Here is a 27,705-nt window from a genome sequence, read left to right as displayed (position 1 = left end):
CTGGCAGTGCAGGTGCATGTGGGCTGAAGGATGCTTCCCCTTCGTCTTTATCCTCTGTTTTTTCCTTTTGCTTCCACCACAAAACATCCTCCTCTCTTCCTCAGCTCCGTTCTGTTCCTTTTCTCCACAGGTGAATTCTCCTGCACCCTTCCTTCCTTTGTCTCTCGTCTGTCACTCTCCCCCTCCTCCTCTCGTTGCCTGCTGCTTTCCCAGAGATGTCAACCTGTTATCGGCAGGGTCTATGAATAGCACGGGGTTGGAGCTGTGACCCACTCACCTCCCTAACATAGCTCATGTCTTATGCATTGCTCCTGCATGCCAGAATCCCTCAAGCACTATTTCAACTGTTACTCGGCTGTAGTTCTGCTACGACACCTAGTTTCCAAAAACTCCTGTGCAATACCAGACTAGAGAGATTAACATACCATATAACGTGTATAATAATGCGTTGAATGTGCAGATTTAAGTCACTATTTCACAGTGCTAAAATAATGTGAACACATCTTTCAGTTAATTAACAGCAGGCAGTTTCTCGCGGTGCCTGAATTTGGGTGCCTCAGGTGACGTGCATCGTCTTTCTGCTGCTCTTGAGCTGAAAAAGATGATAAAATGTGTGCAACTGCTAATAAATAAATAAACTCATTTGCATTCTGCACATATTCTCGCCCACTTTCCAGAACCAAACACCATTGTATATTGTATATTCATCTAAAGACTGCAGCTCAGCAGTCAGAGGTGCGTATACTGTGCGTATATCGCAGATGCAGCAACAGAGATAAGCATCCGCTGCCGTCCATGCCACAATTCTTCCTACGATGCTCCTGGAAATTCGGTTATGGCAAGGTGCTTATTTTCCAAACACTGAAACCTGTTTACAATGCAGAGAGCGGCGGCATCATCTTCCCTGTGTTTCTCCTCCATGCCGCAGCTCCAATAATACACCAGGGACATGGAGCTTAGCAGTGACAGCCCTAAATCCCTCTTTCCACAGCACTGATTTCTGGATTAAGGGGGGGAGATTTCCACACCTCTGAATTGTGTTCTGTTACGGAGCTCACGCATCTTTTCATGCATCTTTTCTCCTGCGGTGTGTATTGAAATGGGAGCATTTCCTTATTTACTCAGATTTAGAGTGATTCTGGATGGGGAATCCGAGGCTCTAACATGGATGAGGTTTGAGGAAGGGAGAAGGTAGAGAATAATGGTGATTATTGTGGTAAACCCCCTCTATGGAGGGATTTTTGGAGCCTCATAATAAGCAGAACACCTAAACAGAGTGCTTATGCATATTTTAATTCCTGAAAAGCATGTTCATACAAGGCAAAAAAAAAAAAAGTTCTTTATTTTTTTGCTCAAAATTCAATCTATGCCTCAATTCTGGATTCATAGTCCCATTACTTTGACAGATTTGGATGCCTCTAAAAGGTTGGGAATATTTTCATTCCAGTGTGATAAAAAAACCTCCCCTCTTCATTCCTCTCTCGCCTCCTCCACTTCTTGGCCACTCCTTTTTTCCTCTCCCTCGCTCCTGTCCTCCCCTCCAGGACCCTCCTCGGTGTCCTTCGTCATTTTCCCCCTCATTCCATGACCGAAACATTGTTTTGACTTTCCAGGTTCCGCATTCCTCCACACAGCATACCGACCTGCCTGCCGGACTGCCGGAAGAATTCCTGGCCTGTGATTATCCACTCATATTTCATTTGCACACACACACACACACACACACACACATACGCCCACACACACACACAGACACACACCCACACACGGGGAGGCAATAAATTAATGGAACAGGCTTTACTCTTTTATTACCTCTGAAGAAAGGTTTATTGTTTCTTGTTGCAGGGGGTTGAACTGATTTACTCATACATTCCACAATGTCAAAATGCCATTGATTTGCTTTTGAGTGATCAATCCGGGGAGATTTGTGTTTTTTAACAGATGCTCCTTGGCAAGCAGAGCATGTTTGTGTGTGTGTGAGTGTGTGTGTGTGTGTATTTTGCTCCAATTTTTCTTCTTTGTGAGCCAAATTAAATACAGACTTATTGTGTGCTTATTTTACAGTTACTGACAAATTAACTTCTCTAAAGCAATTAATTAGAAGATGAAAATAATTTAAATCTCAATCAATCAAACAGCCATTTCCCCCGTGATGCGTCTGCAGATATGTACATGCATTCATAATTATGGCAAAATGCACATTTTCCCAGAGAAACAGTAATTTTTGTCTGAATGAATTTAACAAATTATAGCTGTTTATGTATCTGGAGCAGACACGTTCATGCATGTACACTCACAAGCATGCACACACTTACAACAAATACATACACACACACACACACACACACACACACACGAATACACACCCGCAACCTACCAGTTGGCATTGGGTGTTAATTGTGTTGGGCCTCAGGGCAAAAATAACATTGCACCAAAGACAGAGAGATGGAGTGCGCTCTGTCTTTCAGCAGCCTACGCCTTTCTATCACAACAAAACAACACAGTCATGTCACAGTCATAAAATACACTGTAGCTGCTTTCTTCATGTAGAAATTATTACTCATTTTTTATTATATGCATTATGGAAAACATACTATTTCTTTTCTTTTGTTCAAATGCTCCATCTTTCTTATTTACAGCCCATATCCCCCAGTGGATCCCAGTAGACAGTGTTTTCATGACTATATGACTGTTAATTGCTAATTAGGCTGGTGTAGCAACAGACCCCTGTGTGAGGTGAAGGCACTGTCGGTGTACACAGAATAATTACAATGAGAGGTGTCGTAGGATCGTGTCAACATCTGCTCCCTGTGTGGCGGAAAGAAAAAAGGTTTCTGAGAGGAGCTCTCACAAATGTGACAGGTTGTACTTACTGGCACACTGGTACTGGTGCAAATTCAGAATCAGGCAAACGTTTCACGGGTCATTTGCTGCAGCACAGCTGATTTTACAGCAAGAACTGAAAGAATATTTTATTTTATGAACCCTTTCATAAATAAGCATTTTCCTTTTCCAGTAATTACTTTATTATTTAATGTAAACTGCATCATTTATCTTTTGTATGTAGATTTTTTGCGATTTCTGTGCACATTTGGGCCTCAAAGTTTTTAAACGCTAAAGTCTCTGTAAATTCACTTTTTTTGGGGGGAAGAATCCCTGAACTAATGCGATTGTTGGGAAAAATCTGTGACCACATTTGTGTACACGCAGACAACCTCCGCATGTCAGCACCGCATAGGCCAACAGTGGTTTCCTCGTGTTGCAGACAGTTTCTCAAACAGTACATACTGTCTCTCATTCCAGACAGTTTTACCTTAACGTACTTTCATCAGATGTGTGTGTGTGTGTGTGTTTGTGTGAGTGAGACAGGCAAACTATGACAGTCAGGAATTTTGTGAAGGTAAAATCACAATGTCCCACAAGTAACCGGTAAAATAGGCTTTAAAAGTTACGAACACCGAAGATCTTCTCGTGAATTAATTGTGACACACTGCTTTTGTATCGTAGCTCTCATGCAACACAGTCGCGGTCACACATCCCCCTACGTTCTTCTTCACTCGCTGCCTATGTAAAGCATGTGTGGCTGTGTGTTTGAGGTCTGGGACTGCAGCCTGCTGAAAAGCTTGTCTGTGGGCAGAACTATTCTGGAAACACATGTTGGTCTAATGGATTTAATGTGGCTGTAAATTACAGTCAACAGAGAGCTGGAGCATCAGTACCACTCACATGGAAATGAGCACTACTTGAGTGCCTTTTAACATTGTATTCAAAGCTTTATCAGCTGTGTGTGTGTGTGTGTGTGTGTGTGTGTGTGTGTGTGTGTGTGTGTGTGTGTGTGTGTGTGTGTGTGTGTGTGTGTGTGTGTGTGTGTGTGTGTGTGAGAGATTGTTTGTGTGTGATTGTTTGTGTGTGTGTGGGCAGCATCTTCATTTCTACCAATCTTTGGGTAGACTAAGTTGAGCGTGTTTGTGGTCGGTTATGTCTTTGATTATTCTTTTCCTTTCATATTTTGAAGATGACTTCCTCTTGAGATTTCTTTTATTTCTTACATGTCATGCTTTGTTTCATAAACTGGAGCAGATTGCATGGATTTCTTGTCAGTCTCTGATTAATTTCATGCCTCAATTTTAATGGATTGTCTCATTATTCAGACAACTGAGTGAACAAAAAAAGCTTGCAAAGGCTGTAGCGTTAAATTCGAATTGCATTGTGTCTGCCTTGCCCTTTACTTCTCAGTTTATAATCTACAACGTTGATGATTGTGCAAGATTTTTGGGCTTTCTGCTCTGTTTTGTTATTAAATTTAGAAATGCAAGGAGCAACCTGGGGTAAAGTTCTTGTTCATGTAAGTAATGATACATGAGTGGATATGTGCATGTGTGCGATGTTTGCAGGTATGCTTAGCTGGGTGTGTGCATGATTGTCTATGTAAGTGTCTATTTAAACTGTTGATTTTGCGAGTGGTGGTAACATGCAGGCAGATTTTAACCTGCGCCTCTGCCTCATTAGGCCTGCCTCCGTTGCCATGGTTGTCTATTAGAGCAGTGGAGATTAAAGACTAATTTACATGTGAAAGACGAGAGTGGTTAGAGAGAGAGGGAGAGAGAGAGAGAGAGAGGGAGAGAGACTACACCCTTCTCACTTGAGTGTATTTTGGAGAAGAGGGTCAGATACGGCACATGCAAATGTTTGCAGAAGCCTTGGCCAACATTTTTGGACATTTACGTGCATCTGTGTGTTTTTGACCTGGGTTCTGTTTTGCAGTATGTTGCATTGATCATCTTGTCGGCTCATGCTATGGCTACGGTTTTCTGTTTTAGTTTTAATGCAGTTAAATACACTGTAACAACTGCTAACATTAGTGTTCTCAAACACATTAGTGGTTGGGCGTCCTTGTGATCCAACATGTAATCACAACCTAGGGACCTGTGTTGCATGTGAACTATGTTGCTCTCAGTCCATATTTCCCGTCTACCTCTAGTTTCAAATAGGGGCAAAAAAGCCCTAAGCAACTTTTTAAAAAAGCATTTAATATGATTTATTCTAATCATATACATGGGAATATATGATGACATAAATCCCCTGGTGTGTACTTCAGGTTACACAGCTGCCTAATACTAATATGCTCTCAGTGGCCACTTTATTCAGTTCCCCTTAACAATCTAATGCAATCCAAGAAAACTGTTCTGCCATAAAGTTTACTTTTACGATGCCTGTAGCGTTCATTTTTTGACACTGTCATAGTGGTGTTAATTAAATCATATGTTTGAGTATTGAGATCATAGTTAATGGTGGCGTTGTATTGGACTACATTATATAGGTGTTTTCTAATATTCTGCTTCTTCATGTTAGTGAATGGGGGAGGACAAAAAAAAAAATTGAAACACCTCTAAATATAATGTAATCCAGTACAACACCACCTTTAACTATGACCTCAGTAATAAACACATAATCGAATTAACACATTTCTGACAAAGACTTATGAGCTTCGTAAAGATAGAATTTATGGCAGGACTGTTGTATTGCGTTAGATCATACAGGTGAACCTAATAAAGTGGCCACTAAGTTTAGTGTGTGTGTGTGTGTGTGAGAGAGAGAGAGAGAGACAGTGAGAGACAGCTGTAAGTTTTGCATACTGCGTGTAGGCCAACATCTGGCATCCTGTCGCGCCCGCTCCTCTGAGAGAGAAAAAGAAATAGAGAGAGAAATAAGAAGGGGAGTGAAAGAGACAAAATTCGGAAATGAACCGCAATTTAAGTGAAACAACTTTGCATTTAGTTTTACAAAAAAGAAAACATAGAAGTGACCATGAAAGAAGAGGAAATGCTGTAATATGTTTTCATTGTTGAGATTGTTGTTGGAGGTGGACTTAATGACTTTGAACATGTAATTACTGAGGCTTTTCATGGGAGGCATGAGTCACCTCCTTCTCTCTCCCTCTTTAATGTTCATTATGAGCCAAAGCAGGAAAGACAAAGTGGAGCACTCTGCTTTACTCTGACTCACTCCACCACGGTGGCTTTGACCAAAACAAGCCATAAGATCCACCAGTAAGTCTGTGCACTCAAACTGCAGCACTGAACCGCGGATCTGCTATGGCTCAGCAGAAGGCTGACAGACACTCGCAACAGACCGATTAGCCACAAAGGCCTGATATATTTTACTCAAACTAAAGAGCCTCAAACAATCACAACAACACAGACAGTCTTGTGGATGCATAACAATGATTTGTGCTACGTATCACCTTCACATTATCAGGCTATGCAGGCAGTCTATAGAAATCACAATAGCCTCTCCCAACTGAGTCTGCTAGCCATATTTTACATTCCTAATAAGCCAAGTCTGAGGGCTACAGGCAGCAACAGACAGCAAGGAGAGAATCTTGTCTATGAATATTAATGTGTGGTACAGGGGAGGTTGAGGGGCAGGGAGGGTGGGGGACCAAAGCCTCCTCCAAATCCTTCGCAGATAAACTGAGAGGGGAAGAGAGATGATTACACGCATGGTTTTTCACAGTGCTCCCCCAAATCTCATTTTCTGTAGTGCATTTTAATGGGATACTCGCACACACCTCAGCCGGCTAAGTCTCTGGGTGCTGCCGTTAAAGAGGGCGCTGATAAATTCACAGCTCCGGTGAATTTTTTATGCGGCGCTGCGAGGGCGAGCCATGGCGTGGTTTTGTCACGGTTTTTATGCGAGCAAAAACTGGGCCTTGTCCACCTTTTGTCTTTGTAATGTGCCGTATGTATCACTGTCATTTAAATGCAGCCTCAGACAATGGAGAGCTGCGAGAGATGGATGAGATGAGGCGCTGAAATAGGAATCAAAGTCAGTCTCCGCGGCAGATGATGGAAGAGGTCACCACATATAGGCCCGGAGGGAAAAACATTTGGACATATGCGTGACATGAAAACATGATGGAAAATTAGTTCATATGAAGAGGAATTGCTCATGCTTAATGAGGATGTTACCGTTTTTGTAGGCTTTTTGGACTAACATCACAGTATTTACAAATTTTGGGCCACTGAGACAGCAAGAAATGCCAGAATGGACCTTTACCCCCCAGGAATTCATATCACATGCCATGGTTGCCAGTTTTCGAAATCCGACCCTCTTACATTGATCTCAGCCCCCTCTTCCCCTCTGTTCGTCTCCTGTTTATTGCTGATAGCCATCAGGGTGACCTGAGCACACACGGGGGACTGTTTAATTACACACTCTTTCTCCACGTGTCCATCAATAATCCAACTGATGCAATCATTCATGTGGCCATTTCAATCAATGGAACTGCAGCCAAACTCTGGCTCATGTGACCGAGGCTTTAACATCAGTTTTATGACGTTGTTACTCCGTTCATTTTACTATCTGGAGTTTACTAGCCATTTACTATCAATGTGTTGTTTAAACGGGCCATTCATCAGTTTTTATGTAGCAACTAAACTTTCTGTTGAGAGAGAGAGATGCACAAACATCAGCAGCTTTGGAAACAGGATATAGATTTGTGAAATTTTTGGTTTGGTCAAAGATAACCTGTTGGTATAATAAGAGGAAAATTCTTTGTTCCATAAGATGACATTTTGACAACAACATGCTTTTATATTTCAGTTTTAAGTGAAAAAATGTTTTTTTTAATTTTAAAACACGTCGGTTGTCTTGGATTCTCATGGATTCAGCAAATGAGCAACTGGCTTATGTTCACGGACTGATCGGCGGATAACCAGTTCCATGCAATAAAAGTTATTCACAAACTTTCCGCGCAAAAATGTTGCATTTCAGTCTCTTTTCCTAGTCTGTCACGCTGTGTTTTTGCGTCCCTCTTTTTCACTTGTTTTAGTTTTCTAATCTCATTCCCAAAGGCGTACTTTCCCTCGTCTTCCTGTAACAGCGTTGTTTGTCTGAACCTGCTCCTCATTTTTAAGGAGCTTCGGGGAGACATTCATAAAACTGATGTTGTCCTGAAGAAGCTGTTTGACTGAGCTGTTGTCACTTGGCTAGAGAGGGTGGGGGGATAAGTACATGTGTGCAGGATCATTCTGTTTCCTTAAAACTATGAAGCATCCACTGGTTTTCTAATCAGAGGCCAGTGTCTCTTCTTGTCATTGGGGGACTGTAGAAAATGATCAGACTTGGGTATGTGGCACTGAATGGCCTTGTTCTTCTCTTCACCATCAAACGTGGGCTCATAGTTGTGTGTGTGTGTGTGTGTGTGTGTGTGTGTGTGTGTGTGTGTGTGTGTGTGTGTGTGTGTGTGTGTGTGTGCTGAGCTAAGCTGGTGTAAACAACATGATTTGGCAGTTCTACAGAAATATGAGAGCAGATGACAAGTAGTATAATAACGAGGATTGTGTGTGTGTGTGTTTAGTAAAAGCAAATGTCTGTGTTTGCACTTGAATGCTTGAGAACCAGAAAAACTGTGTTTGTCTGTAGTGTTTGTTTGTTTGTTTGTGTGTGCGTGCGTGCATGTGCATGCAGGGCTGGGTTGTGGTACAATTATTCTATGCAGCGCCTCGAGGTCCAACCAGTCCTGAGGGTCCCCCATGCGCGACGCTTTATTTTCATAGCTTGCTTGACTGTGTCTCTGTAGCTGCATCCATCGTCCAGCACGATGTGAAGCAGTGAAGTGTGATTTTGCCTGAAACATGGAGCTTTGTTGTTGAACGCTGGAGTCCTGCTGTCTGCTTTCACAACAAGATACCACTCTATCCAGTCAGTAAGTCGCATCCAGATCGAACAAGAAGCTTGTCTCGCATTTGCAATTTAATTCTGAATATTTTTGCCTCAATATTGAATGGAGATTTTTTTTTTTGTTGTCAGCTTTCTGTGGCTTTAAGTCTTTGAGCGCGACGCCATCCAGAGCAGCAAAAAGGCTAAGAGCAGCCCTATGTGCATGTCCTTGTGCGTGTGCCTGTATATGTCATTAGTCAGATTCAGCGGGAAGATGGAAAGGTGTGAGTGTGAGCTCAGCTACCGCCCTCACTCTCAAGCTCAAAGGCGTTAGACTAACATTACACATCCCAGCCCTTCTCCTGGCACTCTGTCATCCAACCCAGCCAATACAGCATCTGCGAAATTGTGTGTGTGTGTGTGTGTGTGTGTGTGTGTGTGTGTGTGTGTGTGTTGGTGTGGGTGGGTGGGTGTGTGTGCAAGAGAAGAGCCCATGAAACCACAATCTCTTCTATAATTCACTTTTAGCACCATTGAGTCTTTTTGTGTGTGTGTGTGTGTGTGTGTGTGTGTGTGCGTGTGTGTGTTTGTGTGTGTGTGTGTGTGTGTGTGTGTGTGTGTATATGTGTGTGTGTGTGTATATGAATTCAACCTTTTCTTTGCATGAATGTGCTATGTGTGGGCACATACACACACACCTCGTGTATGTGTGCTGTTTTTGCAAAGGTATGAAGTGCATCCTGAGATCTGTGGTGTGGTAGAATGACACAATGCTGTCTCTAAAATACCTCCTGGGCTCTTTATCTAGTGTGTATAAAGGGTGTTTGCCCCGTGTGTGTGTGTGTGTGTGTGTGTGTGTGTGTGTGTGTGTGTGTGTGTGTGGAGGGCGCTCATTTGTGTAGTCAGTTTGCTTGTGTGTGTAGTTGTGCATATATGTCCTTGTTTGTGTATACGTTTGGAGGAAGGCGAGGTCTATTCTCAGCTTGTCTATGTGCAGAAATGCTTGGATGTTTTCACTTGCACAGATCAACGAAGACAAGAATCCGAGCTTCATTAGATTTGATGTGATTGTGTTCACACTGCGAAAATCAGGATCACGCTGACAGCTTGTTAGTCATCCGGTCTTCTCAGGCTGCACGAACACAAAAGAGGCTTTTTGAAATCAAGCCCCAGCCTCGACCCAAGGAGCTTGGCGAGAGCTTCACCCTAACAAGAGCTCTCCAACTTGGGACGCAAGGAACACAACCTTCCCTTTGTCAGTGTGGGAGCGTGGGTAAAGCTGAACAGTCACGAACTGTTACTTCAGCTGTCACCATATCTGGACGTGAAGTGTCACTCTCTTATTTCCCACCCACAGTATCCACATCCTTTCATACCCAAAGGCTGTCCGCGGCGGCGGCGGCGGTGGGAATGATTAAGCAGGATTTGCTGTCGATCCTCAACCCTCCCCTCCTCCAGCAGCAAAGCCAGGTTTGCAGCACTTCAGAGTGTGGTGAGTCATTGAGGGACTGCCAGCTGGGTCAGAGATAAAGACAACGGAGGAGGCTCTGACTGACAGAATGGAAAGTGTAAACACTGAAGACCTCCAGGCGTCTTGTCTTTTGACATCTGTTTCTCGCTGTGCTTTTGTCTTTGCTGGTGGTTGCCGGAGATTCATTTCCTTGTTTTCTTTGATTTCTCTCCTCTTGTCATTCTCTCATTTCTTCCTGCAAACCCCTCCACTCTACAACATTCCTCTGTGTAACCATTCCTGTCCTCTTTGCCTGGTAGGAAACTGCTGTCCAATCCATAAGTCATGATAACAACCATCTTCCTCTTTCCCCTCCTACACACACACACACACACACACACACACACACACACACACACACACACACACACACACACACACACACACACACACACACACACACACACGTACTCTAATACAGGCAGTGGAAACCCACCTCTTTGCTCGGAGCATGATGTCAGAAGTCTGCTGGCTGACAGGTATTGCCATGGGAAAAACACTTAAGTGCGTGTAAGCGTGTGTGTGTACACACACACCACACACACACACTCTCAGGCATCGCACATCCGCATCATCCCAAATGCTCCCCAAATGTGCGTACCACAACACACACACACACACACAACTGTGACTTACAGCACACCAGCACACCCAGAAAAAAAAAAAAAAAAAAAAAAAAAAAAATATTTTAATTTTAAATGGGTCATTTCATTGATGACATTGATCATGGATTTCATGATGAATTTTTTGCATTTTTGCATATAAATCATAAATAAAAAAGATTTTTTAAAAAAAATTTTTTTTAAAATTTTTTTAAATTTTTTTTTTTCCTTTTTTTCAATTTCGTTCAATTCAAGATTGGGAACCCATCCTTTAGGCTGCTCTATGAAATGCCCACTCTCCCCGTATGGCCTGGGTTATTGATTTGCCATTATGTTGTATGGCTGAGAAAATCCATGGCTCTCCCTTTAAATAACCATCACATGAAGACAAGAAAGATATATCATGGAGAAACCATATCGAATTGGAACACATGGGACATACGGTATAAGCAAGGCGTCTTCTCTCTGCCTCTTGCGTCTGACAAAGACGAAGCTGGTGAATTATCTTAAGCTTTGCTGAATCAGGCTTTTCTAGAGACCCTGATCGTGTGTATTGTTATGTGGGATTCCTCCTCACATGGAGACTCGACTAATAAATCTGCATGTATTTATATTACCACCGAGTAAGCATGGTTCTAGTGATGTAGAAGTCTGGCCTACTTTGGAACTAGTCTAAATTCGGCCATGAAAGTTGGGTCTTGACTTTGGAAATGGTAGCTTGACCAAAACAATCTTAACTCAAAGAGCACTTGCTATCTTTTTCTAGAGATAAGATGGAGTTTTGATCAAATTAGTCGGTATAACTTTGCTGAAAAAATAAAAAAAACTTTATTAGACATCTGGGTCACTTTTACTGTTGTTTCAACAGCATTTCAGTGACTATAGTCACTGAAATATAGTTAAAGGATAGCATTTTCAAGTCTGCCTTAAAATAATACTCACATGCACATATTTTCTAGTCAAAAGGAATGGGTATCTTCTAAAATTACTGTTTTAGGTATAATAACCTCTCTTTGTTTTCCTATCCCTCCAAAGGAGCTCAGCAAAGAAACACTGTCTGCACTAAAAGACGGGAACATTAGAGAATATCCACGTGTTATGACAAAGTCAGACTGCCGGGGCCTCATATTTAGCCGTGCTACGTTTTAAAGACTTTTTTACACAGAATGAGGACTGCGGATTTTGTCCCCTATCGTTTACATTGGAATTGCACGGGATCTCTTTGCAGCCGGTACGAACAGCAGAAACGCAGCTCTTTCAACGGTTACATGACACGTAGATAACTAAAAACGTTCACTTTCCGACCAAATTTAGCCCAGTTTTACACAATTTTTTTTGACCTGCAAATCACCAAATCAGGGCTCACTAGGTGTTGATGGATAAATGCTTGTATTTCCTACTTGTCAGCTTCTCAGAAACAAAGACAATGCAGCTTTTATTTTTGATAGACAACCATACATTTTTGGTCTGTCTACTCTGTCTTTATTTAACATTTTTTTGCAGGCCGCAAAGGAACATTAAAACCCCTTAAAATTGGATTCATATCTTAAGTATGTCTCTGTAACATTAAATAGTTATGACTAAATAAGCCACAATCAAAGTTAAAGTTTGAAAGAAAATGTATTTAACACTCAGAAACTGCATGGGTGTGGTTAAATCAGATTTGATTAACAGTGGAAAAACCAATTCTTATCATATTCTGATTTAGATGTTGCTAAATCCCTCTTGGTGCACAGACTTACATGAGGTCAATTTTTTTCCATCTACGCCAAACCAGTGAGAAAAGAAATCTCTTAAGAGAAACAACCAAAACTGTTCTAACTTTGGCAGAAAAACGTCTGTACATGTTGGACCCCCCTTGCTCATAGTAAGAGGCCATCTGAGAAAAGTGGGTGTCAGGGCCTTTAAATCCTTCCGTTGAGGTTTCAACAAAAACTTTCCAGAATGATGTCAGGTTTTCACCTGACAGATACAGTTCACCGTACGCACATGGCAAATGTGCGTGTGAATGTGTTCATGTGTAGTAGTCTGTGCATGTGCAATGATTCATGTACACCTCAGGCACACGTTCCCCTCGTTCAGACTCAGAACAAGCACATTAAACGTATGTATTTAAGTAGTTGTTGTATTAGTGTGGGCAGATCATCTAATACGTGACGGACCCACGCAGTGCAGTGACGACCGGACCTCGCCAAACAGCAGAGGGGGACAATGCAGGACTCGCAGCAGACAAAGGGTCGTCTGTGCTGTTGTGTTCAGGAAGAGGCCTGTTTTGCTCTGCTGTGGCGAGCTGTAGTACCTGTGACACACACTGAGTTCCTGTGTTAAGTGTATGGTGTCAAGTGCACGCATTCGAGAGTGGCGTGGTAACGAGTGACACAGGCACACACACACACACACACTGGCAGCCCTGCTTATATGAGTCATTGGCTTATTGTGTTAAAAGTTTTCTATAATGTCGAATATTTTTTAATGCAAATATGAACGCACAGAAGACGGGTAAACAGCCTGAGTTTGGGAGACAGTAAATTTCATTTTTGAATGTGAAGCCCAGGAATAAAAAAATGACAGTGAAGGAATAAGAACATGAGCTCGAAAACAATAGATAATATTGAGCTGCGAAGTCTTTGTTTATATTGTGATGTAAAACTGCTGTGGATGGCACTTTCTGAGTGATTGTCACCCTTTTGCAGAAAAGTGGCAGGCGGCTCGATTATCTCTCTGAATTTAATACAAATCTTAAATCGCTGTTGTGCTCTTTGCTCAAGTAAAGAAAGCTCGCGTTATCTCTCAGCTCCTCCGCGGAAGCTTCTTCTCTTTGCTCTCCACGCAGCCAATCAAAACCCAAAGCAAATTATGAAAAAAAAAAAAAAAAAAAGAAGCAGCACGGTGAACGCCTGCGTGGCTGAATTTCCATATAGATAGACAAGAGCATTAAACTTGTCTATCTGCAAGCTCTCTGTCCACTCTTCCTCTTATTACATTTTGATGGAGAGATGGCTGCTTCATCTGCATCTTCAACTTGCATCGCCCCCCCTTTACCCCTCCCATCTCTTTCTCTCTGTGTAATGTTTCTGTCTGCCCTGGACACTTGATTGTTTCTGAACTGGTGTTGACCCCATAAAGAGGAACCTGCGCCTGGTTTTCCTGACACAGGCAGCTGTGCTCATTTGTGAGCTGGACGCTCTTATTGCTCAATCTAGCCTCTTCTTCCTCTTGTTAAAGCTACAGTTGACAATTCTTCAGTGGTGAGGAAAAAGGGAAGAAGAAGGGTGGGCGGGTGGGGGAGACAGCTCCTCATCATGGTGCTTCCGGGCTTACTTGTAAATTAAAACACAATTAAAAACAGGCAAATAAGCTGTTCCTGGGAGATGGGGAAGGGAAGAGGGAGGGGAGAGGATGAAAGCGAGGAAAGGGCTCTCAGGATAAGGGCCTGTGTCACTCATCATTAGCATGGCATTAGACTGAAGGGAGCTAAATCTGAGCACTGGGTCACAGGCACATTTAGAGGAGCCGTGTCCGCTAAGGCAAGGTCCCCACGCCGATGGAAATACCCACACCGCCTCACGGCGAGGGAGTCATTTCTGCCTCCGATCAGAGAAAAATCCACACAATTATTCAGTGGATTTATTCAGCTATTGTTCTCTGAAGCGTTGCTATTGTGCCTCATGTAAAATCTCACTGCTGTGATTTCCCGTACAAAGCTGTGGAGTGTCTATCATTGATGGCAGTGAATAAATAATTCCAGCATACAGTAGCACTGTGAATTCAGATTCGCGGCGCTGTTCTGCATGAGAGAACCGAAGGGTGCAGCTGTGCGCCCCCTCAGCAGTCAAACATCCACGGTATCCTCCTCACCCATTATGCTGCAGCTCAATACGGTATCGACAAGTTGTGTATTCAGCCGCATTCTGCCAGAATTCCACTGCACCACCTCCTTCTTCTTCCCCTCGGCCTCGGCCCTCACCCCTACCGCCCCCCTGGAAGCCTGCTACTCTGTGTGGGCTCCCCCTCCTCCTCTTCCTCTTCCCTTTCTCCCAGCCCCCCCCCCCACCACTCACGCTCCTGGGCAGTGGGGGATCAATGGGGAAGCGTATGGTGGTGGTGGTGGGTGTGGAGGTGGTGGTGGTGGGGGTGGTGGGGGTGAACCCCACACGACGGCAGCCTTGCAGGCAAGCAGGCAGTAGGGAGCAGAGGGGGAGAAGAGGAGGTTTTGAGGAGGAGGTTTGGTGGGGGGAGCCCACCCTGGCAGAGAAGCACCCCTCTCTTCAGACCTGTCGCCTTGGTGCAACAATGGCTGTGACAATGACACTGGAGGAGGAATCCCCCCCCCACCACCACCACCACACACACACACGTACAAATACACACACACACACACACACACACACACACACACACACACACACACACACACACACACACACACACACCTCCCCACCTCATCATCATAGTGCATTAAAATCAGCAGCACTGACATGAATGGCTTCTTAATAGCTTTCATTTGTTACAATTATCATAATTAAACATATGTCAGGAGCAGACAAAGGAAAAGGGAGATTTCTGTGTTAGCACCTGAAGCAGAAGGGGGTTGCTGGCACTGGAAAGGGATACCTTTTGTTATAACATAATTAGCCTGAATAGACTTGTATACAGGAATCATACAGCATATTTACAGTAGCTAATTACAGAGCTTCTTTTTCAGTGATTCAGTGAGTTTCCGTAATCTGTTTTCAGTGTGAACAGTGTGAACCTTGAGTCTTCTGCTTTCTTGCCATTGGTGTGCATGTTTCATCTGTATGTCCTTGCTACATCAGCCTGTTTGATAGTGGAACTTAATGACCGCCTGCTGAGCGCTGTGAGAATGGCTGTAGGGCCCTCTTAACATTTTTGTAATACCCCCCTCTTTCTCCTCCTCTCCACCCTGTCCTTGCATTCTGTCCCTTAAACCAATCAACTCTTTCTTTCCTCGTCACCGTGGAGGAATGAATCGAATGCTTGGCAGAGGTTTTTTTTACCCCTTCTTTCTTACTTTCCTCTCTCCCTCTCTCCTGTCACCTTTTTCCCAGCTACAACCCCCCCCCCCGCCGATCTCTCCATTCCCTCAGTTGGCACTCCTGGCACTCAGGGTGGAGGGTGCCAAGGAGGGGAGGCCTCCTGGCTTCCCCCTGAGCCACCATTTTGTGGATCTGCTTCTTGAGCGAGCCAGCTGCGTGCAGGCGGAGAGTATGTGTAAATGACAGAAAGAGGGAGAATGAGGAAAGAAATTGGTGTTGCAATGGAAAACGGTCACAAGGCTGAGCTCGCTGTGCTTCCTGCTGAGACCGGACAGAGATCGTGGCTTAATCTGACCCTGGACCTCCCACAGGCATACATTTATACCCAGATAAATATACTCCACGAGCATTCTTACACACACTCACAATTATTCGTTTTCTGCTCATTGAGTGTTTTCTCTTTAGAAATCTGTCTGACAACCTCTTTTAACCGCACACAAAAGGCTTCCAGTTGTAATGTAACAGTAACTATATTGTCGGCTGTTACATGCCTCAAAAATATATTTTCTCTGGAAACAGTGCAATTATATAAAGCACCGACACGAACAGGAACAGCCTTGTTGTTGAAATGAAATGACGCCATAGCTTGTTTGAGAAGAGTCCCTTCAAACAGGAGATAAAAAAAACAGACTGGCTGACCCTGAGTTTATCCTCATGTTTTAGATAACAGCTCATTTGACCTTGATGGGCCACAGCAAGGACAAAATAAAACGTTGAGAGGTTTCTGTAGAAGTGCTCATGGAGCATTTAAAAAAAAAAAAAAGAAAGAAAGAAAAGGAAAAAAAAACAAAACACCTCAGAAATCAGAATTCCAGAAAGTATGGGACAGGGTTACTTGTGAGAGATAACATTTTGAGTCATTTTCACATCGCAAAGAAGTGAAGAAACATGAGGTGAAATTCCGTTTCTGCACGACTAAATATTGCCACGTTTAAGACCTTAAAGACCCAGGGATGGAGTACTTCCTATGACTATTCCCAAACCAAATTATCCGACCCTCACTGGCTCGTTTATGGTTGAGCGTCCTGTCAGATAGACATGTCACCTTCCGTTGCGCTCTTTATGCGACTGACTGTGTATTTTCACCCGTCGGTGATCGAAACCTCTGGGCGGGAGAGACTGGTTGATCTCCACCAGTCGGTCCGATTTTTATCAGCATCTCGAAGGTAGAAGTCACAGGTGGAAGCAGGCGCAAGGGGGACGCGAGCCCACCTGAGCGCGCGGAGCAGCGGCGCTGCCAGTATTCTCACGTATAAAGAGGAAGAGGAGATTATGGCGAGGACATTTTCTCAGATGTCTGCTGGCATATGGTTTGTGTATGATAACTTCCCAAGATGATCAGCAATTACCAAGGTGCTTCGGGCGATATCGGGCGTTAACGCACACAGCTCCTCAGGGAACCAATTTAGGATAGATGAAAAAAAAACATTTTTTAAAGAGCAAACGAATGGTTTCTAATTCCTCCAACTTTCCCATCTTATATGCAACCTGAGCGCTGTAAATTAATTTAAAAAAACAAACAAAAAAAACAAAAAACCCGTCCTCCAACGCACCGGTGACGCAGTTTCTCTCTAGAGCATAGTCATATGTTTGGAGCCCCTCAAGTTAAAGTCTTGAGTTTGGAAATATTATCAAACATGTTCCGGTTTTATTATATCGAGCTGTGATCAGACCACTCCGACAAAGCTGACTCAGGGGATTACTCAAAATGATTATCTCTGTCCTGGCGCAGACTCCAGGCGTCCTCCCCGTCAGTCCAAAATCATGCATAATTTGCATTTTGGATACCTGGCGAGCAAACGGAGCTGACAGTGAATACCTGCAGCTCCCAAATTTTCCCCCACAATGCCGCCAGCCCTCCTTGCTTTTGACTATGCATTTCGATTCATTAAGGTCTTTTCAAAGACAAAATATTGTTTGGGAAAACGACGGCTGCTTCGTGCCATTTTATCAAAAGCTCGTTTGTCTGTCACAAACTTAAATTCTCTCTCCCTCTCTCTCTCTCTCTCTCTGTGTGTCTCTCTCTCTCTGTCTGTCTCTTTCCTTTCATGCTGTTGCTAGGGAAGCAGGGCGTATGCGCTCCCTGGCCGCTCCTGAAGGGCACAGGAAAAAAACAGGAATAGGGCGAAAACACGAAGCTTTCGTCGAGTACGTTTGGGGCCGACGGAGTCCTGACCCGCTCCCGCACCCATTTCAAGATTCAAACTCGGGAATTAATGAGTGTAAAATGTGATATTTCGGCGCTTTCTGTCCATTACCTTATATGGCAGGGCAGAGATACATCGTGCCTGTATTTAATAGGCTGGCCGCTGCCGCTCTGCTTGGAGGTTTCATTTTAACCCTTGTGGTGCTGAATTATTTTTAGAGCAAGAAACGCGTCGGGTTTTTTTTGGCTTGTTCAACTCCGTTTGGGCCATTGATGCGGCAAGCGCGAACGAACTGCGCCGTCTTGACGACAGCCGTCTGCACAAATCGCCATTTACGCACGAAAACTGGTATTTTGCGCGCGGGCGCGCGTTTTCTCCCGTGTTTCTAATTAAAGTCCCCATAAATTAGGTGACTTGGCGCGGGTGACATTTAGAGCACAGAGCACATCCTCACTGGCGACGTGGTTTATGTCATTGGATTTAAATTGTCATGGTGCGGCCAGACAGGCTACGTCCAATGTTACAACCAGTAACAGGCTGGAATGATGGATTTAGGGAGAGGCGGGCTAGTAGACTATTACAAAGTTGCCACAGGTAGGCTGAGGGCTGCACGGCGACCCCCTGCTCTGTGTCAAGTTAATGGCAGTTGAGGCCGGGCGACATTTTACTGGTTTGACGATGAGTGAGAGTGTGTGTGTGTGTGTGACCTATATTTGCACGGTGCTGCCTGGCAGATCGAATTGTAAGCCTCCGTCTGCTCATACGACTGTGCTGCTTTAAGGGGATCGGAAATAAAAAGGGAACTTCTTTTTTATCAGTGCACCAGCCTCGGTTAATGTGATTTAAAAAAAAAAAAAAAAAAAAAAAAAAGAGGCTCTGGTGACGCTGGACGGTTACTTTTAACGACCTTAGTTTAGCCTGCTGTTGTACTTCTTGTGAAAAAACTCTTTTGACTGCTGCTGAGGCGGATTTTGGAGAAAGGTGAGCGCCGACAAAATTAGGAATTTCAGCCCCCTGTGGGGGGGGGGGCCTCCCTGCAGCATTGAAAATCTTCTTAATGCCTGTGTTCAGTTATGGTAATATTATTAGCAGCGCTGGCATGTATTGTAAATACACATACACCCACACGTGATCTGTAGTTGAATAAAAACTCAACCATTCAGTGTTTTTTTTTTCTCTCATGCGAACTACATCAAATGGTGGAAGAGGAAGGGGGGGGGGGGTCCCTCCGGCCTTGTTATCGAACTAAACCACATAACTGTACTAGAAGGTTTTATTTACGTGTGTTGTGACAGTAACGCAGTGATTGATCTGAATCTCCAGACATCCCTCCCGCAGTCCACTACTCACGGGATAAACCCCAACCCCCGCGCAAGGTCTCCACCTCCCCCTCCCCTCCTGACGTCATTCAGCGAGCTGATGCTATTGCACGAAAAGAGCTGCTCGCAGCCGCACCACAGTGGATATCTCTATGCTCATTGCCAGGGACCGTGGAGTGTGCAAAGGCGGGGGAGCGAGAGAGAGAGAGACGGAGAGAGCGAGGAGGAGAGGTGGAGGGAATACAGTTGGATTTGGATACAACTGGAAAACTACCAAGCGCGCACAGCACGCACCGAGCGGAAGGCACATCGACGGTGCGTAGCCAGCATTTCACCTACTCCCCCGTCCCCTGTAATCGGATTCGGGCGAGAATGGAGCTCCCTGCCGCCGGAGAGCACGTCTTTGCGGTAGAGGGCATCGAAAAGAAGCGCATCCGCAAGGTAACAGAGAGAGGGAGCATGTATGCAAAACGGCTCCGGACGTTAAATATACTGCGTTTGACACGAGCCTCACCAAAAAAAAAAAAAATTTCTCCTTCTCCACCATCACAGGGCAAGATAGAGTACCTGGTCAAGTGGCGAGGCTGGTCTCCCAAGTAAGTCTTAATCCAGCCTTCACTGAAATATCTCAGATGATTTCCCGCTGCAAAGATGCATGGCAACATTTTGCAACAAAATCAAGTGTTGTTACTATTAAAAAAAAAAAAGGGGGGGCATTCATCAAAGGCGTGCGCGCACAGTGTGGTTGTTTGTTCGTGAGAGTGTGTGTGTGTGTGTGTGTGTGTGTGTACGTGGGTTTGTGTGCGTGCGTCTGTGTTTGTGTGCGAACTGGGAGAGCGCAGTCGGTATGTGTTTCAGTGTATCCGCGGATGCCTTCACTAATTTATGCGAGGGAAGGGGGTAGGCACAGCCATGTAATCCCGTTTTAATTATTTCTGCTCTGCCAGCGAATTTACGAGACAGTGGTGCTAAAATGGCCGACTGTATGTTGGTGCCAGAGGACCGTTTGGAGAACACATACAGACACTTTTTTGTTTGACTTTTTTTTTTTCCTTTTTTTTTTTTGCGGGAATGTGACAAATAGCCTTTAGTCACGGTCTTGCAATTTCAGTCATCTTGAAGTAAAAAAAAAAAAAAAAAAAAAAAAAAAAAGTTTTAAAATCATTGAATTGGAGGCCTCCATATCCTACCTGTCCACTCTGACTGCACAGCAGTGATGAAGATGTGGGAGTGTGCGCGCGTGTGTGTGCGCGTGCGTGCGACTGACACAGGCTGAGGCCTGTGAGTCAGTTGGAAGAAGGAAGTTGGCACGTGACGGCTCGCTGACAGTTGTTTGCTCCTGTCCGCAGATACAACACATGGGAACCAGAGGAAAACATCCTTGACCCGCGTCTCCTCGTCGCGTTTCAACACAGGTGAGAGAGATGTGGACTTCGGACGAGGCCGCGCAGCCTCCTGTTCAGCCGTGGCCATATATGGGCATGGGAGGAGGGGCGCCCCAGTAACTCTATCACAGATCTCCCCCGCCCCCCCTCCCCATAGGACTGTCCCCTGGGGAAGAGGCTGGGGATGTGGTAGTGAGAATTCCTAAATCAGGCTAATGGAAAGATCGGATATGCGCAAATATGCATGGATGTATGTTGTAAGACGGAAATTGCAACTAATCAGAATATTATTTGCAAGGTTTAGCGTCAGGATCCAGAGGGCTGGACTCATGCAATGACCTAAATTCACATAGAAAACGGAAGTAGCTACATTTTTTTGTCAGAAGCTGCATGAGGGACCGATAAAGATGGAAAAGCTCTGCTCCTCGTTTGGATCAAGCTACAATGATTAGTTTTTAATCATATTTTTACAGTCGAGTTTCTTTGCAACCATAAGGCCCGATGCAGGACAGGTTCCAATTTACCAGCTGAGCTTCAGCTGAGAGCCCGGCTGTTTTTATTTGGGGTGCATGACACAAGCACAGCGGTTTGTTGTGGTTTGCATGTGAGGAGGCCAAGCTGCTGCCTGATGGGATTCTCGTCAGCACCAGTCTGAGATCTGCAAACAGGCTGAGCTGTGTTTTACTTCTGAAGGTTGATTTCATATACTGTGTCCCACCCAAGGGGAAACCATTCAGCAATACTAGTGCCGGTGCCTGCCTTTATGTTGCTATGTAATGTTGTGGAAACTGAATATCGTACCTTGGACGCACAACTGACGACCTGCTTTCAATTTTGGCCCCCAGTACAGTAGAATTAATAGAGGTTTGTAAAATAATTAAAAACACACAATGTCAATCTCAGGGGTTGAGATGTTAATGAATACAAATGCTGCTGTCCTATTAGCCCTGTGGCACATGCACAGCAACGTCTTGTCTGGTTTGCTGGACCCATGAGGCCTGTGAGATATACTCTCTCTGTAGGCCACCAGGCCTAAAGACATGATGGCTGGGGAAAGGAATTCGCATTTCTGAAAAGGCTAATTGACACGCAGTGCTCTCCAGCGTTTCCAGTGTACCGCTCTCATATTCCCCCGCAGCCAGCCTGCCTGCCTGCCTGCCTGCCTGCCTGCCTGCCTGCCTGCCTGCTTGCTTGCTTGCTTGCCTGCCCGCCCGCCCTCCTGGCTCTGTGTGTGTGTGTGTGTGTGTGTGTGTGTATGTGTGTGTGTCTGGCTCTGTGCTGATGGTCATGGAGCGCTGCCTCTGCACTGTGTGTGTGGATTCCTCTCTGCTCCCAGAGGATGGGGGAGGGGATCCAACAAGGGAGGCTGTAATTGCCAAATCTTCTGTGAATAGAGGTCACCCCGTTGGACGCTGTTTGAAACCGCACAAATTATGGCATTAAAATGTAGAACTGTATATTGTGGCAATTTTTTGGCAGCTCTGACAGTTTGAACATCTGTAGCGAGAGGCCGACAATAGGTTGGGTTTACTCATGCCTGGTGGAGTGTGCGTGCAGCCGGCCTTCACCCACCGCTGGTTATTTATGAGCCAATGATGAGTCAAGGTTTATATCAGGGAGCAATATTTCACAGACAGCCCAGTGCCTGGTCTAGTCAGTACAACTATATTAACATGTTTTTCTCACTCCTCCCTCAATAAAAACTATTCCAAGAGATATTTGTTATTAGTGTGATATTAATCACCCTATACTTTAAGAGCGTAGGTGTAGTGTTGCTCAAGTCATGGTGGTGTGCATGCTTTCAGCAGCAGCATGCACCCCGGAAGTACCCCGCAATGTTGTATTTATCCCATTTCATCCGTACCTCGTGACACTAATTAGAGTTTGAATGTAAGGAGAGGAAGGTTGTGCTGCAGGAGGGTGGATGTTTGAAAGACGATGAGAGATTCCGCCTGCTGAACCCATAATTAAATTTCTCCAGGATAATGAGAATATGGAATGGGCCGATTACCATGGAGAGCTATGCAAATAAGGACCATAATGCTTTTCAGCGGGTCACATGTGGGCATTCATTAGTCCTCCAAATCAAAATTCCACTTTTGACCTTGAATAGGTAGAAGGAAATGAACGAATCCTCCAAATGTCAAACCTGTAATTGTCCATGTGATGTTATTAGATTTTTGATATGGTAAGGTGAAACACTTTCTGACAAATGAGGTGTTGTATTTCAAAGTTAAATGTGGTGCAAGAAAGTGTAATTACCTTTTGTTTTCACAGAGAGAGGCAGGAGCAGCTGATGGGGTATCGTAAACGGGGGCCAAAACCAAAACATCTTTTACTCCAGGTAATTATCATCCTCATTATCTACGATTCATCGCCAACATGATAGTTTTTCTGGAACCATCTTGCTTCTCAGAGCCTTGCTGTAAGTTTCACTCAGTTCGAAGCCAAAAGGGGAGAGGTTGTGTCAGGTGTTTTAGAGCTTCTGTCATTATGGTCGTGGTTATTTATAGAATTCTTTGAGAGAGAAATGGGAAAAAGGCAAAGAGAGGACAGGGTTCTACAGCTGGATTGCTGTCCGCGCTCATCATGAAACCCGGTTTGCTGCCTGAGGTTACATAAGCATTGCCTGAGCGCACTCATTTGATCTGCATGTTCATAATTTCTTTATGCTAAATAGCTCTGAATCCAAAACACAATGTTTTTAAAGGGAGCTTGATATTCTATATAAGTTCATTTTACACCAAGTGAATCTGTATCGGGAGAATGTTTTCTTCCATTTCCCTGTTTATAAATGTTCCCCCAAGACAAAAATAGATGACTGAAAGTAGCACACTGTCGTGCTTTGACTGTCTTAGCTCAGGCCTTTACTGAACCATATTCCGAGCCAAATGTGATTATATATTTTGAGAGACTAGGAGCTGATTGCTATTCAGTGTCACTCCTTAAGAAGCATACAACTCTGCCAGAGTCACACGTGGCCAGCAATCAGAGATAAAGCGTGACATGTCTGGTGGCACTTCTCTGACCTAAGGTCACAGCCAAAGCGTCTTGAGCGTTCCGCTGCAGTGCCCCTCTGACGGCCCGAGGGGTCAGCCTTTACAGGAGGAGGGGGAGGGGACAAGATGGTAGGAGGGAGGTCTTATGCTGAGTCCTGCTTGGATAGTTTATTTCGGTTTCTGACAGGCTTCAGCATCCTGTAAACCTGAATTTTATGCGAATTTTAGCGCGCAGGTTTACATATTTTAGCTGTAACACATGTTTTTTAACAGCTGTGAGAGCTCCTTTTAAATGACCACTCAGCTCAACATGAGGAGTGCTATTCTACCTATGAAAACGGTTACATAATGTCTTCTGTGACTCTGGAAGACCTGCCTTAAGTCTGAGAGAAATAACTCTAGTTACGTCATAGTGATGCCATTAGGCATCAGCTCGAGCTCGGGCTTGGCGACGACACATTTATAACAGAAAGCCTGTGTTACAAACGGGGAGTATGGAGTTTGAAAGACGTGGGTATTTACCAGGCATTATGGGAAACGCAGGATCTGGTCATTAAGGAGCTTTATATATATATATATATATATATATATATATATACTAGTGACTGAAAATCAGGACATCCCATCATCTATTTCTTTGATTTTTGACCATTTTTTAAAATCTGTCTCTTGCAAGTGCCCCTACTTTATGAACTGCAATATTAAATGTTAAACTTTGTGTCTTGTCTCTTCTTCAAGGTGCCCTCATTTGCTCGAAGATCCAGTATCCCTGCAGGTTTTGAGGAAACGTGTCAGGATGCAGAGGGTGGCCTCAAGTCAGATCCTGTCCAGGTCCAGCGGTCCCAGCCTCAGCAGTACCAGCTGAACAGCAAGAAGCACCATCAGTACCAGCCCAGCAGCCAAGAGGTCCCTGCTGACCAGCTAACCAACAGCAAAAAGAAGTTCATCTACCAGCTTAACAGCAAGAAGCACCACCACTATGAGCCCGACCCGAATATGTACGACACGCAGGCCTCTAGGCTCAAAGAGGTGGTCAAAGTTCAGGAACCGGCCTGTAAACCAGCAAATCCTGGCTGGAATTTACCACTGGCACTGCAGCAAAAATGGGTTCGTGACAAAGACACAGGTTGCTTGAGCAAAGTCAAAGAGTTGGCGTTAGAAGTGAGGAAACCAGCTGTCAAAGAGGCTGAGAGTGAACATGCCCTTAAACCCAATCCTAAAGACGCAACCCTGCCTAGCGCTATTAGCAGCAAAATGAAGATAATCAAAAACAAAAACAAGAACGGACGTATTGTTATTGTCATGAGCAAATATATGGACAGTAACAAGGTTCATGGAGCAAAGGGTAAACATGGGGAATCATCAAGCGAAGAGAAACCACAAAACACCAAACCATCAGAAAACAATCCAGCACACAGAACCAAAATGGTGGAGCACCTGGAGAACGGTATCCCCAAAGAGATCTGTAATGGCAGCTCCCTCCCTGCCGCAGAGCATCCTATAAAGTGTTCCCCAAAGGACAGACATTTCTCCAAACCTTCGCCAAGCACAGCAGAGGAATACAACACTGAAGTGGCTCGGGGTCAGGCTGACTTGCCGGATGATCTACCGCTACAGCTGACCGCTAGCTCACCTCCGATGTCCTGGGCTATTGACACCAACATCCCAACCCCTACAGCTGTCGACCAGATCAGAATCCCTTCCTTTCCCAACGACCGCAAGCGAAAGCTCTCAGATCCCGTGGAGGACAGGAGCGTTTCCAAAACCTACCTGACCTCCAGAAGCTTTAGTGTGCCCAGCACAGTCGTCACGCCACCACAGGACAAACCCATGGACCTCCACTGTAGTGGCCGGCGCCTCAGCAGTACATGCACATTTGACGTTCTGGACTCCGGCAGCCAAGAAGAGCCGATAGATCTCAGCTGTCCAAAGACTAAGAGGCAGGTGGAGCCAGAGATACAGCCAGAGCCGGCACCAGAGCCAGAGCCTGCTGACAGAAATACTCCTCCTGTGACAGAGGACACACAGAAAACCACAGAGAAATCTAAAGAAGCACCCGTTAAAAAAATCTCCCCTTTTATGGGAAATATCATCATCACTGATATCACGACAAACAGTCTCACTGTCACCTTCAAGGAATATGTTTCTTTCTAAGAAACTCTTTGTAAAATGGGACTACCAGTAAACCGACTGGATGATCCTGTCAATATGTGCATATGTAAAAACATCAGAATTTTGTATATGGAAATTTATAATTTATCATTCAAATTCAATATGTTTCTTATAATGTTTTATACTGTAACTCCTCCGTGATGTTGTAGCCAAGAAAGTGCCCTCGAGGATTTGAGTGAATGCATTCAGGTGGATGTATGCCACAAAAAAAGAAAAAAATTAGTTTATTTGTCATATGGAGCTTAATGGGATACTTTTGCTGTTGTTTCATACCTGTACCAAACTTATAACCTGAGATGTATGAAGGTTTAAATGTATTTTGTATGAATAATATCTCTTATTTTGGTCCTGATAGAAGGTAGAGAGGACATTGTTGAGCCTATGGTGATCTAAGATCAAATTGAAAGCACTTAATTACATTTTCATGTTAATTTGTGTCATGTACCCTCATTAATGGAGATGGTCTCTATAAGTCTTATTTCATTGAAATGTTTTTTTTTTTTTTTTTACTTCAGACATGTACACTCAGTCTGACCTGGCATGTTTTGTTACATGGTTTGTTTGAGGCTTGTTTAAGAAAAATAATTAGCCATGACATGCAAATTAAAAAAGCAGGTGTGTCTGAACACAGCGTGAACACTCGGCTATGTCAACAACCTCTAAGCAATGTCCCAGCTTTTCCTTTTGCCTTCGGTTTTTGTTTCGCCATAGAGATGCAGCAAAGCCGTCAATAGATCTGCCATTACAATCCAGTCTATTACTATTCTGCACAATTCCTCTTTAGCAAACAATTATGGAACGAAAGCTGACATGTACTTTCTCAAAGGTCAGTACCATTAAGAAAATGGTGTCATTTATCAAACGGGACTTCTCGTGAAGATGACGTATTGTTTCTTACCATAATAAGGTTGTGATTTATTACCTTATTGTTGACCTCACATACTACTGGAGTTACTTTAGAATATCTGCTAGTCTTGTTAGGATCCTCCTGATGTCACACAGATTAATGATATTCATCTCATATTGCTATTGAACCTCACCATGTGATCTGAAGACTACATATGACTGGTATATGTTTTAGAAAAAAAGCTACCAGGGTCAGTAATGGGTTTGTTTCACAGATTAAATGTGAGTTGCGAGGCGGGCTTTTGTATACTGTTACATGCAGTCCAGTGGGTGCAAGCTGTTTTGATTATGCTGCTGAAAATTCAAATGTCAACGCTGTTGGATGTAACCTACATTTGAGTCTAAAATTGCCTTCTACGCACAGCTAATGCAAAACCAGTGAGAGAGCTAAAATGCTAGAATAATAAAAATGAAGAGTGAATATTTATTTACATTTAATATGTTTTTTCAAAACAATTACAAGATGTTCTCTGCATCAGAAGCTGCAAGTGATCCCATTGAACAGGTTGTCCTTTTTGAGTCTGTTTGCTACGTTTTGTTCTTTTGCTTACTTTTGCTTATTGTCTCTTGCACTTGGTTCAAAGTCAAAACGATTGTTATAAAATTTGCTCTACCAGGAGCTGGTTGACTTATTGCTTTTGGCACAGCTTATTGGATGGTATGTTTCACAATAAAGAAAGAGATTTGACCTCTGATATTTTGCTGCACTGACACTGGGTGGGGGCAAACAGGCCGTTTTGTATGTTGATATATTGGATTTCTTCTTTATTTTACAGGCTAACTCTTCATAGTTTTTTTTCTGGTGTTCCAGTAAAAGATTTATGTTTCATTGTTCACGTCCTGCAGTTCCTCTGAAGCCTCTCTGCCCGTGGAGAGGAAGAATGGAACATTAAACACTAGAAACACTAACTTGGTTGTGAACTATGAATAGGAAAACAGATCAT

General features: G+C 44.0%; 1 protein-coding gene across 1 annotated transcript; it reads left to right on the top strand.

The window, feature by feature from the left end:
• Window positions 1-19,346: 19,346 nt before the first annotated feature.
• cbx4 (chromobox homolog 4 (Pc class homolog, Drosophila)) lies at window positions 19,347-27,609 on the top strand. Its single transcript, XM_040118537.1, has 5 exons — window positions 19,347-19,740; window positions 19,852-19,895; window positions 20,649-20,714; window positions 22,962-23,028; window positions 24,422-27,609. Exons 1-5 carry the CDS (start codon window positions 19,672-19,674, stop codon window positions 25,835-25,837), a joined length of 1,662 nt encoding a protein of 553 aa, XP_039974471.1. The 5' UTR covers window positions 19,347-19,671; the 3' UTR covers window positions 25,838-27,609.
• Window positions 27,610-27,705: the final 96 nt, after the last annotated feature.

The sequence above is a fragment of the Xiphias gladius genome, chromosome 3 (assembly GCF_016859285.1).
Source record: "Xiphias gladius isolate SHS-SW01 ecotype Sanya breed wild chromosome 3, ASM1685928v1, whole genome shotgun sequence".
In the NCBI taxonomy this organism is placed as follows: domain Eukaryota; kingdom Metazoa; phylum Chordata; class Actinopteri; order Istiophoriformes; family Xiphiidae; genus Xiphias; species Xiphias gladius.
This window is presented reverse-complemented; position numbering and strand designations above follow the sequence as displayed.